At 41.7% G+C, this 18006-nt stretch overlaps 2 protein-coding genes across 10 annotated transcripts in view; both read left to right on the top strand.

Annotated features, from left to right (window-relative positions):
- shroom2a (shroom family member 2a) overlaps positions 1 to 8523 on the top strand; it is a 46284-nt gene extending 37761 nt beyond the window's left edge. For all 5 annotated transcript variants that reach the window (XM_088078025.1, XM_088078026.1, XM_042483646.2 and 2 more), the window contains 5 exons: positions 974 to 1552; positions 2917 to 3471; positions 5161 to 5323; positions 5448 to 5720; positions 5912 to 8523. In XM_088078025.1, the coding sequence (XP_087934151.1) occupies positions 974 to 1552; positions 2917 to 3471; positions 5161 to 5323; positions 5448 to 5720; positions 5912 to 6184 (1843 nt within the window). In that variant the 3' untranslated portion in view covers positions 6185 to 8523. The remainder of the gene's footprint in view (positions 1 to 973; positions 1553 to 2916; positions 3472 to 5160; positions 5324 to 5447; positions 5721 to 5911) is intronic.
- A 125-nt stretch (positions 8524 to 8648) lies between these two features.
- On the top strand, positions 8649 to 11655 carry cldn34a (claudin 34a). 5 transcript variants are annotated; one of them, XM_088078031.1, is made up of 3 exons: positions 8649 to 8792; positions 9848 to 10132; positions 10628 to 11655. In XM_088078031.1, the coding sequence occupies exon 3, from the start codon at positions 10705 to 10707 to the stop codon at positions 11458 to 11460; it is 756 nt and encodes a 251-aa protein (XP_087934157.1). In that variant the 5' UTR covers positions 8649 to 8792; positions 9848 to 10132; positions 10628 to 10704; the 3' UTR covers positions 11461 to 11655. The 5 variants fall into 5 exon arrangements, with proteins under 5 accessions (XP_087934157.1, XP_087934159.1, XP_087934158.1 ...); XM_088078033.1 differs by having other exon boundaries at positions 10631 to 11655; XM_088078032.1 differs by lacking the exon at positions 9848 to 10132 and having other exon boundaries at positions 8649 to 8803.
- Positions 11656 to 18006: the final 6351 nt, after the last annotated feature.

An 18006-nucleotide genomic window follows, 5' to 3' on the forward strand; every position in this document is an offset into this window, starting at 1 on the left:
TATTATTATTATTCTTTTGTGTATAGTAGTAGTGGTAGTAGTACTAGTACAGCTACCACTGCTGCTACTACTACTACTACTACTACTACTACTAATAATAATAATAATAATAATAATAATAATAATAATAATAATAACAATAATGTTGAGTAAAAGTAAGAAAATATACTCAAAGTATAAAAGTAAAAAGTACCCGATATAGACAAATGTAAAAAAAAATTAAAATTAAAAACTATTTTAAAAAATAATAATAATAGATTTACTTAAATGTTTTTTAAAGTAATTGTCAAAGTATCCAATTCAGGAAAAATAAACTATATGATAATACTAATAATAATAATAATAATAATCATCATCATCATCATCATCATAATCACCATAATAATAATAGTAATAATAATAATAATAATAATACATTAGATTTATATTCACATTTTTCAAAACAGCAGTTCCAAAGTGCTTCACAGTTAATAAAAATGCACAGTGAACTTGGGGCCCTTTCACTGGCTGGCTACATGCATTTGAGGAGTCAGCGCTATAATCCAATGCAATAAAATTACTTCAGCTCCTTAAGTGTACTGTCGGCCTCTGATCTAAGATCTCCAAATTTTGAACCCTTGTTCCTCCTCCATGTCTCACTTTGCCTACAAAGAGTTAAAACTTTAAATGTGAATCAGGCAGGAAAAAGTGATCCGGTCTTGCTTCTTTGCTCTGGAGGATTATTTATTCCTCTATGCCGGCTTGTGGGAACTGAAATATTCCTCTTCAGGCTGCCAGCAGTTACCAGGGAGGAGGCTCGCAGCGGAGAGGGAGACGTGTGTCTTGTCACGCTGGCATAATAATCACAGTGGCTGCCGGAGAGACGAACAAGGCCTCTGCCACAGCGTATTATTTGATTGAGCTGCAGATGATAGCCCACGCTGCCTGCCTGGTGAACACTGTGTAATTAAAAGCTTTCTATTGTGTTCCTCAGGTACTCTGACAGAGGCCCCGGCGACTGTAAAGTGAGAGAAAAAGAGTTTGAGCATTACCCAGCGCCACCCCCTCCGCCCATGAACCCAGGAAGCAACCCTGACTGCAGACACAGAGCTGCCACCGTGAACCACAGACCCACTATCTCTCACAGTGTCGCAGAGTCCGCCCTGCCTCAGCCCGAGGAGCAGAGCCACGCAGAGCCGCCGTCTGGGCCGAGGAGAAAGCCCTCTGCCCCGGAGAAGCCTCCCCCACCCAAATGCCCAGAGGTCGACTCCCACGAGTCCACCGGTTCCCAGAGTGAAATCTTCACCCACTGCTCTCCCAACCCGAACTCCGCCTTCGTCCCCACCCACCCTGCAAAGGGAGATTCAGAGCAGGGCAAAGGACTTGTGGACAAAGGACAAGGGGTCCATCTATCAACATCCAATCCTCAGCCTGCGTCCTCTCCCCCGGCGTCCTCCCACAGAGCTCCAGGGCCGGCCACCATGGAGGGACAGCGCTGTCCATCTCCACAGTTCTCCCCGCAGAGACTCAGCGACAAGCCTCCGGTCTCTCTGCAGGATGAAGACTCAAACAGGTAAACTTTTTTTGTTGTTTGGAGAAAATTTTTTCAGTGTGCATAATATCCTGCAGCTGTTAAACTACCATCCAGTGACCCGCAGTGAAGTCATCGTGTGTTGAAGGAGCTTATTGAGTCACCGCCTTTGTAGAAGCAACACATGAGAGACATCAAGCCGCAGTTAATTAAAGGGATTTTCCACATTTTTGTTAAAGCAGTGCTGGAACATAACTACATATTTTTGCTCAAGTACTGTATTCAAGTACAAATTTCACATACTTTTACCTGATTTTCCTGTCTTCCCACCATATACATTTACTCCACTGAATTTTAGAGGGAAATGTTGTACCTTTTACTTTACTACATTTTATATATTAATTTATCTCTTATTTATTTAGTTTATTGATAAACATAGTGCAAAGCTGTACAGCCTGTTACAAACAAGCATGTGGTAACTGAGGGAATTAATGAACTATTTACTTCACTAGATGTTATTCATTTATTTATTTAGAGGATATCAAGGTAACATGCAATAACATGCATACAATAACACTTATGGGAAAAACGATGGCAACTATTTTAATAAACACTTCATACATTTTTTTCTATTATTGATTAGTTTTTAGCAGGGTTTTTTGTGTGTTTTTTTTTTAATTTGGTACTACAATTATTTTAATAAACATTTAAGTTATTTTCTTTTTTCCTTCTTTTTTTAAATAATTTTTGAGTTCTTTGGGGATATGGTTTTTATTTTCTTTCACTTTTCTTGGTACTTTAGCTATTAAAAGTCATTTTACGTTTACTAACTATTTTAATAAACAATTAAGACATGTTCTTTTTTTCTGTTTTTTAATTTTAATTTTATTTTTTCATTGGCAATTTATCTATGTTGAGTGCTCCTACTTTTTATACTTTCAGTACATTTTCCTGATACACTTTACTGAAGTCACATTTTTTGCAGGACTTTTACTTTTAACAGAGTATTTTCACAGTGAGGCATTAATACTTCTACTTAAGTAAAGGAACTGAATACTTCCTCCACCACTGTATAAAAGCCACAGACAGTCTGAGCATAGTTCAGCTAAATGCAGAAAATGTCGTCTCTGCTTTGGTGAAGCTGTTTGTACATCTTCCTGAATCAGAACTAATTGATATCATCTGTAGTGAACTTCTGACTGCACTGTGGGATTACTGCAGCGTGCAGAAACCAAAGTGGTGGGAGGAGTCCCACTGTCTCGGATATTCCAGTGAACTGAGCATGGAAAAAATCTCTGTTGCCATCCTGCAGTGAAACTTTTAAATCTGTGTATAGCTGCAAAGAGAGATTTTGTACTACATCCAGAAAAAACTCTGATTTTCTGTGTCTTTCTTTGTCATTTCAGGATGGATCAGGTGATTGAACACCAACACCCTGCAGTGAAAAAAGTGCCCATCAGGATTGTCCACACAGAGGGAGTCACGGAGAAGGAGAATCATCCATATTTGCAGCACAGCGACCCTCCTGCTGAAGCTGAGGGTCCCGGTGTGACCAGGCTCGGCAGTCTGGGCTCCGCAGGGCAGGACTCAGTCTTCTGTGCGTTTTCTCGACAGCCCGACAGCACCCCGGACGTTCAGACAAACCTCCAGAGAGACGCGTACATGACCACCGTCGGAGATCACATCAACTCTAACAGTCAGCAGCCGGCAGACGAGTCCAGCGGCACCAGGGCGACGGTCACCGCGGGGCTGTCTGACGAGGATCAGAAGAGAGAGGAGCTGGCCAGAGACATCATGGGGAAGGATAAATCACTCGTTGATATTCTGGACCAGAGCAAGATGAAGACCACCATGGACTTGATGGAGGGAATCTTCCCTCAGGGGGAGCAGCTGTTGGAGGGAGCTCACCAGCGCAGGAAGGCGCCGACGAAACAGACAGTCAGCCGCCCCGCGGAGGAAAGGTCAGTCTCACACTGTTTAAAAGATCACCTTAAAGATATTGTTTGGATCTTTTGAAGAGAGGTTATATGAGGTATTTATACACAGTCAGTGTATTATCTACAGATGTTGGTTGACACACCCCCAGTTTGAAGAAGCAGGCAGGAGTACAGACACAGACGCCAAACTATGTACTGCTGTGGACAGGGCAGCAGCATTTTAGCCACCTAAAAAAAAAAATCAATATGAGTTTAAAATATTTTCACTGCTTCACCTTACCATGAGACAGCCTGTTCTGAAGGGAAACTGAAGCAGTTTTCTTTGTCACATGATGAGGCCACTTATCGAACTATGAAGTGTCACGACCACTGACTGTCCGACAGCCCGCTCCAGCACGCGGACATGTCCGACAGCCCGCTCCAGGTGTTTCCAACAAAACACCTGTCATTGCGCGTGACCAATACACACGCCGGCTATTAATAGCGCCCACAGCACTGATTCATCACGTGTACCTGTAAGCCAGGCAAGACAAAACAAACTAACTGATGGAGGCAGCTGCAGACCAGCAGCTCCTGTGTTCTCAGAAGAAAAATGACTGTTTTTGTAAGTGGAGTCTGGTAGCTTCAAAAACGGGGTTAGGGTTAGTGATCTTAATTTTTTAGGAGTCTGAAATACATTTTGCTGCTGCCTGCCGACAGCAGTACATTGCCTAGCTTCCTTGTCGATACTCCAGCCTGCTTCTACAAACTAGGGGTGTGCCGACTTACCTTTAGGCTACTGTATGTAATATATTCACTATGGATAAGAATCTCATTCAGCCCCACTTTGAATAAATTGTGTCACATGCGTTTCTTTCATACAGCAAAGTGCATTGTGTGAGGAACATTAAATGTGTACACAGCTCACCTGGTTCGACCTGCAGTGTGTTTGCTCTCACTTGCAGTTTGTTTGATATGAAAAATCTGACGTGTACAATCACTCCGGAAAAATAATAAGCTCTGTTACGTCTGAGTGCGTATGAGGTGAAACTAATTCATAAACAGGACTCACGCAATAGCAAGAGCATTTTTCTATTCGTAGCTCAAATCTGTGAGGTTTGCTCATACAGGTGTAAAATGTCTTGTTAAATCAGAAAATTGCCACCTGCTCAGGAGAAAATGCGTCTTCATGAGAGTTGATTATTACTATATTCAGTTTGTAGACAATTTTCATTCACAATGATGTTACTAGATAAAAAAAAGAATAATTTGAATGAGTTTCAAGTCCAAATGCCAAATCAGCAGTTAAATGTAACAGCGTTAGTAGGTGTGTTAAATGAGCCAAAACAAAATATTAATGTAGCTGCCAGTGACCTGCTATCGCAAGAGAGTGATCGTTTGACACAAATAAAGATAGAAAAATATATTACTGAAGCTAAGTGGCTCATTATGAGTTATATGATACTAAAACTAAAACTAATTTCTTGCTAATTTGTCATTTTTGCTTTGGTTGCTAATTTTTTTCTTCCTATGTTTTTGAAGGATCAAGCCAATTTTCTCAGGTTTCAAAGGGTTAATTGTTGTAGCTCCATCAACTAATATGAAAACATATATCTCATGACTTGTCACTAAAGACCCACCCTTTTTGTACCAGTGGTTCTCGTATGAGGTCCGTCGTTTATTTTGTCTGAACTTTACCCTGTGTGTATTTGTTTTTGTTTTTGTGTATTTCAGGGAAAAGGAGGACAGTTTGGCAGCTGTCACCATGGTAACCAGCTCTACATATTACAGCACATCTGCTCCCAAAGCTGAGCTCCTCATTAAGATGAAGGACATGCAGGAGCAGGAGGAGGAAGACTCTGAAGACGAACTGGACATTGACCTGGCCAACAAGAAGGTACCATACACTCCTGTCATATTTAGTGTTGATTTGTTAACCAAACTTGAACCATGGAGTAAAAAATGTGAGTAAAAGCCTGAGTTTTGTTTGTGTATCTCCTTTTTTTCATTCCCATTTGCAGCAAGAGCTGATCGACAGCCTCAGCAGGAAGCTTCAGGTGTTGCGCGAGGCCCGGGAGAGTCTTCAGGAGGACGTCCTCGACAACAACGCTCTGGGAGACGAGGTGGAGGCCCAAGTCCAGCAGGTCTGCAAACCCAACGAGCTGGACAAGTTCAGGATGTTCGTCGGGGATCTGGACAAGGTGGTGAGTCTGCTGCTGTCCCTGTCGGGCCGCCTGGCCAGAGTGGAAAACGCCCTCAACAGTCTGGAGGAGGACGCCACAGCTGGGGAGAGGGTGAGTAAATATATATATATATATATATATACATATAAAACATAAAAATAAAACACACATTGGATCTTAAATGAGTTACAGAGTATGTTCAGTTTATTGTCTTTTAGTTGTGATTTTATCATTATTTTTGACTTTGTTTCCTTCCTCTAAAACAAAATTCTCAAATCCTCATGTGTCTCTTTCATCTCCAGCGTACGCTGATCGAGAAGAGGAAGCTGCTGATTCGACAGCACGAGGATGCGAAGGAGCTGAAGGAGAACCTGGACCGCCGGGAGCGCGTGGTTTACGACATCCTGGCCAGCCACCTGCAGGAGGACTGCCTTACAGACTACGAGCACTTTGTCAAGATGAAGTCTGCGCTCATCATCGAGCAGCGCAAGCTCGAGGACAAAATCAAACTGGGCGAGGAGCAGCTCAAGTGTCTGACGGACAGCCTGCCCATAGAGCAGAGGCTCGCCTTGTGAAGCTGCCGGACGCTGTCGGTGCTGAAGACTCTGAGTTGCTGTTGAGACTCGTGTCCAACAGAGGGAGACAGAGATGAAGACTCTGCAGAGACAAACAGCCATTTTTTTTTAGCTCTGTGGTGAAGTCTCATCTGAGCTCGTCTTCCTGCTTCACTTCGTCCTCTCGGACCGGCAGCATCCATCAGTAACTCGTGTGTGAAAGATGCTGCTCTCCCTGGCATCAACCAACCACTGTATCTAATGTCTTTCACGCCATTTTTGCTTTGTTTTTATTTTTATTTTTTTTAGTAATTTATTGTAGCCTTTTGAATCTGTGCAGGAGGGGACAGTATTTTATCTTCACTGATTTGAGCAGCTGTGCCACCTGATGTGTGGCACACGCTGAGGAGTATTTATCATGTTTGAATAATTTCACAAACTCTTTTCACGTAACTCATCGAATCTGGCCGAATATCTCAGTAAACACAAAGTTCTGCGTTAACGTTTCTATATGAACTAGTGGCCTTTAACCAAGATTTTTGTGCCGGCACTTTGCTCACTGAAGAATCTTTTCTTCTGCAATAATCGGACAGGGCATTGTATGTTTCTGCAAACTATGTTACATTTGCACATTTCACATGTGGCATTTTGAAGTTCCTTAAGTGACGTCGTCTTTGAGCAGATCAAGAAACAACAAAATGACTTATGATTTAGCAACCTGAGGCTGTGTCTCTGCCAAATTTTAAGGCACCAAACGTGTTTTTTAGTGACACTGCTGCGTTTCTGCTGGCTTTTTGTATCCAAACAAGTGTTTTTTAGTGATTTGTTTTCACTGATTCCACTGGTGTTTAGGCACAAAACAGGAGTGTGTTTTTGTGACCCTTTTGTGTCGTTCGGCACCAAATGTGGCTGTTTTTTAATGACCTGTCGCAGTGTTTTTACCGGCTTTTTAGGCACCAAACATGAGTGTTTTAAAACAACCTTTCACTATGTTTCCAGCAGCTTTTTCGGCACCAAATAGGGGTGTTTTTGGCAACACTTCACCTTGTTTCCATCCACTTTTTAGGCTTTTTAAGCACCAAATGTGGATGTATTGTAGCAGCCCATCCCTGTGTTTCCACTGGATTTTGAGTGTTTTGTAGTAACACTTGGTTGTTTTTCCATCGGCTTTTAAGGAACTAAACAAAACTTTCTGAGTGACCATCACTGTGTTTCCATCAGACTGTAGGCCCCAAAAGCTTTTTAATGACACTTTGCTGTTTCCACTAACTTTTTAGGCATTAAACGTGGGGGTTATTTAACGACACTTGACTGTGTTTCCACCAAATTTTGAAGCACCACAAGTGTTTTTAGTGACCTGTCACTGTGTTTTCACTGGCTGTTTAGACACTAAACAGGAGTGTTTTTTTGTGATTCATCACTGTGTTTCAAGCAGCTTTTTAGGCACCAAACATATATGTTTTTCCATCAGGAATAGTGCCACAAAAAGTGGTTGCTTTTTACAGACATCACTTTTTTCCAGCAGGGATTGTGCCCCCAAAACATGATCTTTTTTTAACCATAACCAAGTGGTTTCTGTGCCTAAGCCTAACCACACAGCATTGTTGAATGTAAAGTTTCAACATATCAGCTGCAAACGTAACAAACATAGCATATCTGTAGTACGCAGAAACGTACAATGCCAACATCTACTCCGTCGATTTGATTGAAGCGGCAGAAAGACTCGGTGGGTGTCAGTGCAGCAGCAGCCCTGTGAATGTACCTGTAAAGAGAGAGAGCACTTGTTCAACTTCACCAAGCAGAAGCACTTCACATCCAGACTTAAAATCAAGTGTATCCACGTCTGAGGTGCCTGAGGCGTCACCCACGTCACTGCGAACACTGTCCGGTCTTTTCATCCACTTCTGCATGCTGCTGCTCGGTTTTATTCTCAGCCAGAAAGAAAAGAAAAAAAAACATTTAGATGATGATATTTGCCACGTATAAGTTGACCAAGTGTTTCTGTATTTTGTCTTATTACTTCACTGTGTTTTGTTTTTCACGGTGCAGATGTTGAATGCATAGTTACACGGTTGTTACTTGACTTCTAGATAAATTTCAACACTACAAATCATTCTCGTTGATCATTTTGCGACCAAATATGGAGTCAGTCCAAAGCATTTTGACCATCTTGAACTTCAGTCCATCAGATGTCAGACTGAATGGATTGAATCACTCCCACAAAGGTAAAAACCTATTGGAGGATGTTTGTTCTGCACATTTGTTACAGTTTTCACACGCTTCATGCACTGCTGCAGCCCGGCTCTTAACACTTTACCAGCTGCACTCCTTTATATTAAATAAAGAGTCTGCTGAAATCACGCAGTCCTGATGTGTTTGATTGATTTCTGTTTGGTGATTGGCTCACTCCTCGCTGTCATTCATTAACTCGCCCACGCCTTCATCGCTGCTGATAAAGTGGAGGGAAAAGACTTTGGAGTATCCTGAGCAGGTGTCAGGTGTTAACAGCCGTCATCTCACGGAGCAAAATGTGGACAGTCGATCAGATTCATTCTGTGACAGATAAAGCATCCGTGGAACGATTCGGCTTACAGTGAGAGCAAGAAATCAACACTGAAGACACACTGAGGTGAGCAAAAGGTATTTTATTTTACTGTATAACAAAGATTTAAAAGGACAATCACTAACTGCAGTATTGCTTGACCAGGTTGTACCTACAGTGACTAGAAAACAAAGTTTCTCTTTGCTTACGCTGCAGCTTTGAGAATTTTTATTTACCTCTCAACATACAGCCCAGTCGTACATTTGTTTCTGGATGCAAAAGTAAAAATAAAGCAGCTGTGGGTTACTAAGATATCGCTGAATTTCTTGCCAGGATAATGTTACGATAAGCCATTTTAAGGCTGTGGCATCACTGTGTTTCTTGTCGGATAGTGGCATGAAATCAGTTGTTTAAAGGCAAGACATTGCTGAGTTTCTTGACGGATAGCTGCATGAAAAGTGTTTGTTTTTTACCCAGAAATCACTGTGTTTCCAGCCTGGATAATGTCAGAAGAAGCAGTTGTTTTAAGGCTGAGGTATCATTGCGTTTCCTGCCCAACAGTGGCATTAAAAGCAGTTGTTAAAGGTCGAGACATTGCTGCGTTTTCCTCCAGGATAGTGCAATGAAAAGCTTTTTTTTTAACCAAGACACCTCTGTTTCCTACTGGATAGTGGCATGAAAAGTGTTTTATTTTTAATACTTAGACATTGCTGGGTTTATCAGGAATCGCCACAAAAAAGAAGTTGCTTTTTACAGACACATAGCTGCATTTTCTGCCAGGATAGTTCCACGAAAAGTTGAGTTTGAACAATCGTTGCTACCTATTCAGCTGGTAAAGTGCTATGAAATGCAATTGTTTCTACTGAGCCATCTTTGCATTTCTTGTTGGATAATGTCAGGAAGCTGTTTTTTTACAAAAAGGGCACTGTTTTTCATGCAAGGATTGTGCCGTGAAAAAAAATTGTTTTAAGGCTAAGACATTGCTGCATTTCTGCCCGACAGCAGCATAAAATACAGTTGTTTAAAGCAGAGACATCTGTGTTACCTGCCACGATGACATGAAAAGTGATGAGTTTTCACAGCCACATTACTGCGTTTCCTGCTGCTATAGTTGCATGAAAAACAGTTGTTTTCCCAAACAGTTTGGATAGGGACACGAAAAGCGGAGAAGCCTGGGAAAGACACTGCTTCGTAGTCTGGTGGATCGGCAGCGGATACTTCTGTATCTCTTCTCAGACGGCAGCAGGGTGAACAGACCGTGTCTGTTGTGGCTGCTGTCTGTCGTTGTCCTTTGGGCTCTGTGCAGACACCTCACTTCACGGAGGTCACTGATGCTCTGTCGATGGAAACCGGTGATGTTGTGGGCAGTTTTAATCCCCCGCTGTAGAGCCTTCCTGTCCTGCGCCGTGCATGAACCATGCCAGTTTGTGAGTTTCCAGTCAGTATGCTTTCTATTGCTCTTCTGTAGAAGTTAACCAGGATTTTTCACAGGAAGGAGAGCCTTTTCTTTGCTTTTTCTTTTACTGGGTTACCAGCAGGTGTAGTGCCATGAAAAGCAGTTGTGTTTTTACAAAGACATCGCTGCATTTCCTGCCAGGATGAAGTCACATAAAGCCGTTGTTTAAAGCCCGGGACATTTAAAATGTAATTTTAAGGCTGTGATTGTGCCAAAAAAAAAATACTTGTACCACAAGACTTGTGTCTCATATTCCTTAATTCTCATGATTTATAATGTGAATTTTAAAATTTTTTAGTGTTTACAATTCCCCGATTAAATGTGAAAATAATACCAAAACATGAATGTGAGTATACTGAGCAAACTCTGAGAACTTATTCTGGTTTTTTTTTAAATAAGATTTGGGGCTTTTGGAGAGGGGGAACTTATGCTGCTTTAACACAGTTGTGTGTATTTGTGTTTTCAGCAGGTGTGATGGACGTCGGGCACGATGTGTGAGTCAGCTGTGAGTCTGTTCAGTCGTTAGCGGTCTCACTGGGCAGGATGACTTTTCTGGCTCACACTGCTCACTGGCAGTTCCTGGGCCTGGTTTCCGGGTTCCTGGCGTGGATCCTAATCATGACCACAGTCGGCCTCAACGAGTGGCGGCTGTGGCACGTGGCCGACGTGTCCGTCATCACCTCGGGTGTGGCGTGGGTGGGGATCTGGAGGGCGTGTTTCTACAGCCACGCCCTCCCCAGCATGGAGAACTGTCAGAGCATCAGCGTCTCGGCCCCCTTCGCTCCTGCGGAGATCCCCGCGGCTCAGGTGCTGATGGTGCTGGCGATGATCTGCGGCCTGGTGGGGAACATCACCGCTGTGGTGGCCATGAGGATGGTGTACTTCTCTTTAGAGGATCGGAGGAACGTCAGGCTGGTCTTCGTGCTGGCAGGGATGCTGTATGTGCTGACGGCGACGCTCTGCGTGGTGCCGCTGGCGTGGAACCTGAACTCTGTGCTGAACAACAGAACCATTGACTTCCCTCCTGAGTTCCAGCTCCCTGCAGCTCCGCTCAGGCAGCAGGTCGGCTCGGCCATCGGGGTTGGCCTCGCCGCCACCATATTGATGCTCGTAAGCGGGCTGATTTTTCTCAGCTACCGCTACGTCTGGGAGACCCTGAGCGCAGAGGCCCCCAGAGCCTCCAGGGTCCCGCTCCATGGTCCCTGGACTGAAACGACCCCGGCACAGAGGTCTGAATTACCAAATGGAGACAACCAGGGCCGAGATAATCCTGCATTTCACTATGGAGAGGTCTCGTGATGGAGAAACATCAGGAACATTTAAACAATGGATGGATTACTGAACAGGCCAACCAGGCACAGGTCCAGGGGCCCAAAGTTGGCCTCCATCAGCAAGATAGCAATGAAATTACTGTAATACTTACGGACCAGAAAGATACTCTAAAGGACCACAAAGAGATGCAAAACAACAACAATAAAAAGAAGAAAAACCACATCCTCTGTGTCTATCTCCTATGTAGAAGTGGTGGTGGGGCCTTTTGCATATCTGTGTCCAGGGGCCGTTGTCTCATAATACACCCATGATTTAACTAACTAAAAAATACTTGGATTTTAATTTTTTTCTTTCATCCACGGGAAAGTGACTTGGACAATGTCAGAGAAGAACAGTCAAAGTACAGTTAATCACAAAATGAGTTGCGAAATTACTGTAGGACCTACAGTATCAGTTTAGACTATATGATGTTATATTACCACAAACACTGTGAGCTAGATAACACTGATATGAGATGGTGCTTTAAAATATAGTATAGTAGATTTCAATGTCATTGGATCATAAACTGAAAAATAAAAAACTGATTTAAAAACATATTACACTGCTGTAAATAGGTCTCTAGATAGATAGATAGATATGTGCTTGATTGATACCAAGTTGGGAAATTCTTTTGTTACAACAGCAAGTTATACGGCATTGCAAAGGGGCAATAAAAACACAGAAATAAATGTATCACACTAGAAGAGGTAAAATATAAAATAAAGGACTTTTCCATATTCGTTAAGAATATATGTATCAGTAAAATATCTATAGAATATACACTTAAAAGAATACACTATAATACACTTAAATATACTAAAATAAAAATACTAACATGCTACAAAAAATGTGTGACACTTGCGTTTGATTATCAGGTAGAAAACCATCAACTTCCAGGATGCGCTGCCCAATTCCACTTCCGCTTCAAAACAAGAAACAATATGGCAGCTGGATGTTAAAAACAATCCCGAAATACAGTTAAATGCTAAGATAAAATAAGTTTCTGCAACATTTAGGTGAGAAATAGGCAACTTAGATACATATTCTTGTTTCACATATGAGTAGCACTGCTCAGTTTTAACCAGCGCCATCAAAACAGTTTTCTTGTTTAATCGTATCGTATTATTGTATTACGGCTAAATAAGGCCTCGAAATATGTTTCTAAAGACATTTCAGACAATAAATAGGCAACATAGTAGCATCATTTTGGTTTATATTTAATAAAAGCTGCCTCGTTTTACAGCTTGGTTGAGTTTGAGACAGTGTGAAGAGCGGCAGGTGTCGCTCTTGATCTTTTGTACTCTTTGTGTCACAGCGGCGGGCACGCGAGAAGGCGGAAGTACGACCTGTAGCTCGAGCAACAGCATTAAAAGCAGCGAAAATCCGCCTCAGACGAGCAGCGTCTGGTAAACGTTTTTATCCCTCACAGGTAATGTACTCCTTAAAATAAAAGCTGTCTTTAGTCTTTTAAAAGGTCTAGCGTGTAGAATTTAGTGGATATAAGATCTGTCGTGCTGAAATTCACCCCTTTGACAAACACGAGACACGACGGTTTTTCACTGAAAACAACAGTAAAAGTTAAGAGAGTGAACCAAAACAGTAAAGTTGTGGGTCAGAAAACCAAAAACAAAGAGCCGAAAAACGTTTAACACTCAGTAGATCTGTGGTTTGAAAACATAACATACATACTCACTCCCAGCTCTCAAACACAGACTGTAGACAATGATGCTGTTTCCCTCTGGCGTCACTTTTGAACGCAATGGGACAGCGCGTTCATTTTAACAGTAACATGCAGTGTTTTTTCCAAATATGCATACATTTTCACACTAACTGTGCAGTTTCCACTCGTTTTATACATCAGAGTTTCTGAAGATACTAAAAAAAAACCACAAAAAGCACTGAATCCATTAATCTAAAAATAAGGCCTTTATTGGTATTAAAATATCTTTAATCAGTCTTTAAAAATGTCTTAAAATGGACACGGGAAGTAGAAGTTTTATGAATTGTGTTTCTGACTCTGCAATGTTAAAGCTCAAATAACTGCAAACTCTAAAAAATAAATAAACAAAAATAATAATAATAATAATTTACCATGTGTCACCAAAAATGTATGTTTATTTTACAATTAATATTTTGGCAAAATCCTCCCAAATTGTATGTAATTGATTCAGTTCATGTTGTTTTTAACATTTCAATTGTGGCTACTTTAAAACTGGTCTTAAATATAATTCTGAGTAGGGCCGGCTATTTAGATTTTAATTGTACTACTACTCTTACCAGTACTGCTCATCAATTATTGATCATTGGTCCTCTGTCATTGATCCGGTATTTCAACCATACCCTTTATTGGTTCTTTTTGGAACTTTTTTAAGAAAAGAAAAACAAAGCTAAGAACGAAATTACCATATCTTTATTTTCTATGTACCACCACTGATTTGTTGTATGTATGTATATTCAGAAAAAAAATATCATGGTTTGGCTTTTAAAAAAAAGTATGTTTCTATGTATGTCACATGACATATGTCACTACAGCGTTTACGTTGCATTACAATAAACTAGTATATAAAGGTATAGAAATATAAAAAAAAATGTGCATTATGCTTCAATTTCACACCAGTGTGTAAAAAATTAAAAATGTTATGTATAACGTGGAGTATGTGATGTGTTTAAAATATAATAATATTTGCTTTATGCAACATTACATTGTACATACTAGTATGTAAAGATAAAGACGTATTGAAATATTCGTGTGTTATGCTCTAATAAACATGTGGCTCCGGTGAAGTGAGGAGCTGCAGCTTTGTGTTTCCAGAGTTCAGGGCCGTGTTCATATCTGCAGATGTTACAATAAACTTTATCTCTCCAGTGTTATCCAACAGAGCCGTTTGGAGTCCCGTAATGACCGATCAGCGTTATCGCCACTCCGTCCGGGGGAGGTGACATGACAGGCCAAGGTGTGGGCTTCAGACGGGGCCCCATGTGAGGAGGGATCTCAGCGGTCAGGTTGACCGGGGGGCCTTCTCATGTGACCTGGGTAGGAGGCTGACGAGAGCAGGCATGTGAGTACGGAGAGGGGGCCGCCTCACAGCCCTGATTGTTGCCAGGGAAGACACACACACACACACACACACACACACACACACACACACACACACACACACACACACACACACACACACGTACACACTGTGGCCCAGTGGCCCGCTGCACCTCTCTGGAGGCGGCTCGCTGCTGAGAAACAAAAGACCTTCTTCAGCCGAGTGCAGCTCTCTGTCAAAAACAGAAGTCCAACAAGTGGATGAAAGGTAGACCTGATTCATCGCAGACTCTGTGCCGTTAATCTGTAACAGCAGAACGCAGATATTAATTTAACCCAGTATGACTGAATATTATTCAAAAGCATTCCTCCAGATAAGAGATTTGGGGAAAGTATTTTAAATAATTCTCCGTTTCTGTCTTCACTAACCTCCCACCTCTCAGTTGCACATTCCCCTCCACAGATAAGCCTGACATAATACCCTGAGCTGGTTCTGTTTTATCTAATCGGTCACGCTAAGTCATCGACTCTGTCAGCTATGAGGAGAGCTGATAAGGCTCTGAGAGAGGAAAGCGATCGAGCAATTAAATTAAGATGAGTCATATTAAAAAATGTTGCCATAAGTCAGACGTACTGTCGGTTCACGTGGAGTTTTATTCACAGTTATTCAGATTGGACAGGGACGATTGGTTGTAAAGCTCAGAGCAGATGAACGGTCAGGTCATATGATCTTTTATCATCTTTGGAGATTCCTGCAATCATGAGATCGAGATCAGATAAATTTTATTACGGTCGGTGCTGTCTCCAAGTGTAGAGAGGAGGGGACAGATAGCACAGATATCTGAAAGATACTGTGACTGATCACTTTTCTGATTTAGATTTTGATATATGATTTATTTGTCAAATATAACATTTTGTAAAGATGATTGTGATTTTTGTAGACAAATGCAGTGTTTAGATGGTGTCGTGTTACAGACATGATTCATTTAATAATTTCCTCTCTTAAAGGGAAACTCAGAACAGTTGTATTGAGACCTTTGTGGCCTCAGAGGGGGCTGTGCAAAATATCTGTTAAAAGTCCTCAAGTGATGTCACTTGAGTCAGCGTTGGTTAGAGATGAAAACTTTTGTAAAAAGTAAAAATAAAAAAATCTTTAGGGGAGGAGTTAGAAAGACGTTAAACTGCCGGGCCTCTGTGATCCACAGGAAAAATACCTGAAAATTATTTTATTTTAAAGGGGGGGTAATTTATATTTATATTTATAAATAGTATTATGGGGAAAATACTTTTTTAAAAAAATTATTTTGAGCTTTATTTGGCTTATTTGTCTTTTTAAAACTTTTTTTCTTATTATTTTCAGGTATTTTTCATGTAACTTTTAACTCATTTCTCACTACTTTTTGGGCTGAATCTTGTTAAGTTGCTTATTTTCTACTCTGTGTTTTTTGCAAGAAATAAAACCAATTTTCTCAAGTTTAAGGGGTTGATGGCACATTTTGCAAAGACAACTATAAACCCCCTTAAACCTTCCTTTTAGGCATTATAGATTTCACTGCCGCTGCCCCAAAACCACACAGACACCGTTCTATTCAAATTACAACCGAGGGTCAGCGTCAGCTCCCAGCGTTCAGCAGGAGGGCTGAATGATGAGCTTACTGTCCTCTTATTGCTGACATCAGGTGGAAGACACCGCTGGGTCCAAAAGGACTGTCTGTCTGTCCATCTTAAAACTTCAGTGCAGCGGCTGCAGTTTGACTGCAGTGTTTTGGACTGGACTGAAGAGTTGCATGCAGATGTCCTCATAAGGTCTCTGCAGACACTTGTGCTCGTGGGCAGATGATGCCGTTATGTCACATGGTTCAAAGCGAACCCTGTCAACCATGCAGATATGGAAACCGTGAATCGGCTCTTAGTGAGGACTTGATGGTCTTCTTTGCCCGCCCCCCTACCCCTGAGTCTAGGATTGTCACTTGATCCTCCTCTGCTTGAGGCTAAGATCACAAAATGAACAAAAAAAAGTCAGTATCTCTGTTTTTGCGTTTTAGGGCTCATTTCTTCTTCCATTAATCATCTCACAACCCCTCAGAGTTCTCTTGTGGAGGACACTGACCCCAAAGCTGGGAACCACTGAACTGGATTGGATTGATGTGAATGTGAAAACTTCTCTGTACTCATCAAAAAGTACTTTTTGATACTTTATTTTGCCAATAATAATTCTGTACTTAAATGTAGTAAGATTTTGAGCCTTTACTCGTAATGCAATATTTTCTCATTGTCATATTAGTACTTTTCTTCTCACTCCGTCTCATCTTTGCCTGTCAGATAAGACTGATAAGGGGATTTGGTTTTTGTGAGGCTGTGGGAGCGTTATTGTGATCTTTTATCTGTTAAGAAGAGTGTGTTGAGCAATGGAGGACTGATTTCACAAAAGTCTAACTCCTGACAATCATATCTCATCGTAGTTTGAACTCAGGATTTGAAGACTCTCCATCTGAACTGTCAGTGCAGAGGCTCACGTTACAGTCAGTCATTTTACAAAGACAACAAATAATTTATATCCTCCGCGCTGCGAGCACTTTGCTTATCGACCCTTTGGGGTGGGTTTGTTTGTTGTATTTAAACATAATTTCTCATGAGAAGATGACATGTCATTTCCTATGTGATGTCGTTCTGCCCGGCTCTGCAGCATTACGGTAATCAAGACGAACATCTCTGCAGTTGTTTTCGCTGCCTCCCCTGCTGATAGCTGCCCTCACAGTGGGAGACACTAGGCCCTCCCTGCAGCCTGTGTGGCGTCAGAGGATAAGGAGGTGCCTCTCAAAGCTCTCCGGCTCTGTGAGGCCTGACAGAAACACTTTTATACCCTCAAAAGCAAAGCACGTCACGGCTCGGGCCCCCTCAGGCAACACATGCTCTTGTGACAACTTCATTATCTCTAATTAACTTCAGTTTATAAGTGCTGACTGTACATAAAGCACCGTCATCATCCTCCTCTCATGCAATAACACATTCATGTCACTGTACCCGTGTCTGTGTAAATGATACAGACAGTTTTTGGAGTGCAAAGAGCGGCGGCGCCCTCTGACCTTGGCAAATTTGTGTAATTATGTCAAAGTGGGAGCCGCGAGGGCAACCTGTTCTACATTCTTCACAGTACACGCCGCCCATTAGAGCATTCATTAAACACAGCTTAGCTCAGCAAGTGACCAGGAAATCTGATGGAATTAGTCTCAAGCTGTGTTTCCACCGCCGCAGACGCACCTGAAGGGACCGACGCGGCTGTTTTCAGCCTCCCCAAACCAAAATAGGTTATAGGTTTATTTGACTAATAGACGACCGGATGGGGAAAGAGCAAAAGAGCAGCCATGTTTCCACTGCTGACATAACTGAGGAAAAATATGTTGTTTGTTACGTTACCACGTCATTATTTTCCAACAGAGAATACAACAGTTGCATAAGAAAATTCCTTTTTTTACATGAAAAAAGAGTCTTTTCAA

Source organism: Plectropomus leopardus, chromosome 5 (assembly GCF_026936395.1).
Source record: "Plectropomus leopardus strain MGB_pleo_1.0 chromosome 5, ASM2693639v1, whole genome shotgun sequence".
NCBI lineage: Eukaryota > Metazoa > Chordata > Actinopteri > Perciformes > Serranidae > Plectropomus > Plectropomus leopardus.

Coding starts and splice junctions, on each gene's coding strand:
- cldn34a (XM_088078032.1), top strand. CDS start 10,705: ATGACTTTTCTGGCTCACACTGCTCACTGGCAGTTCCTGGGCCTGGTT.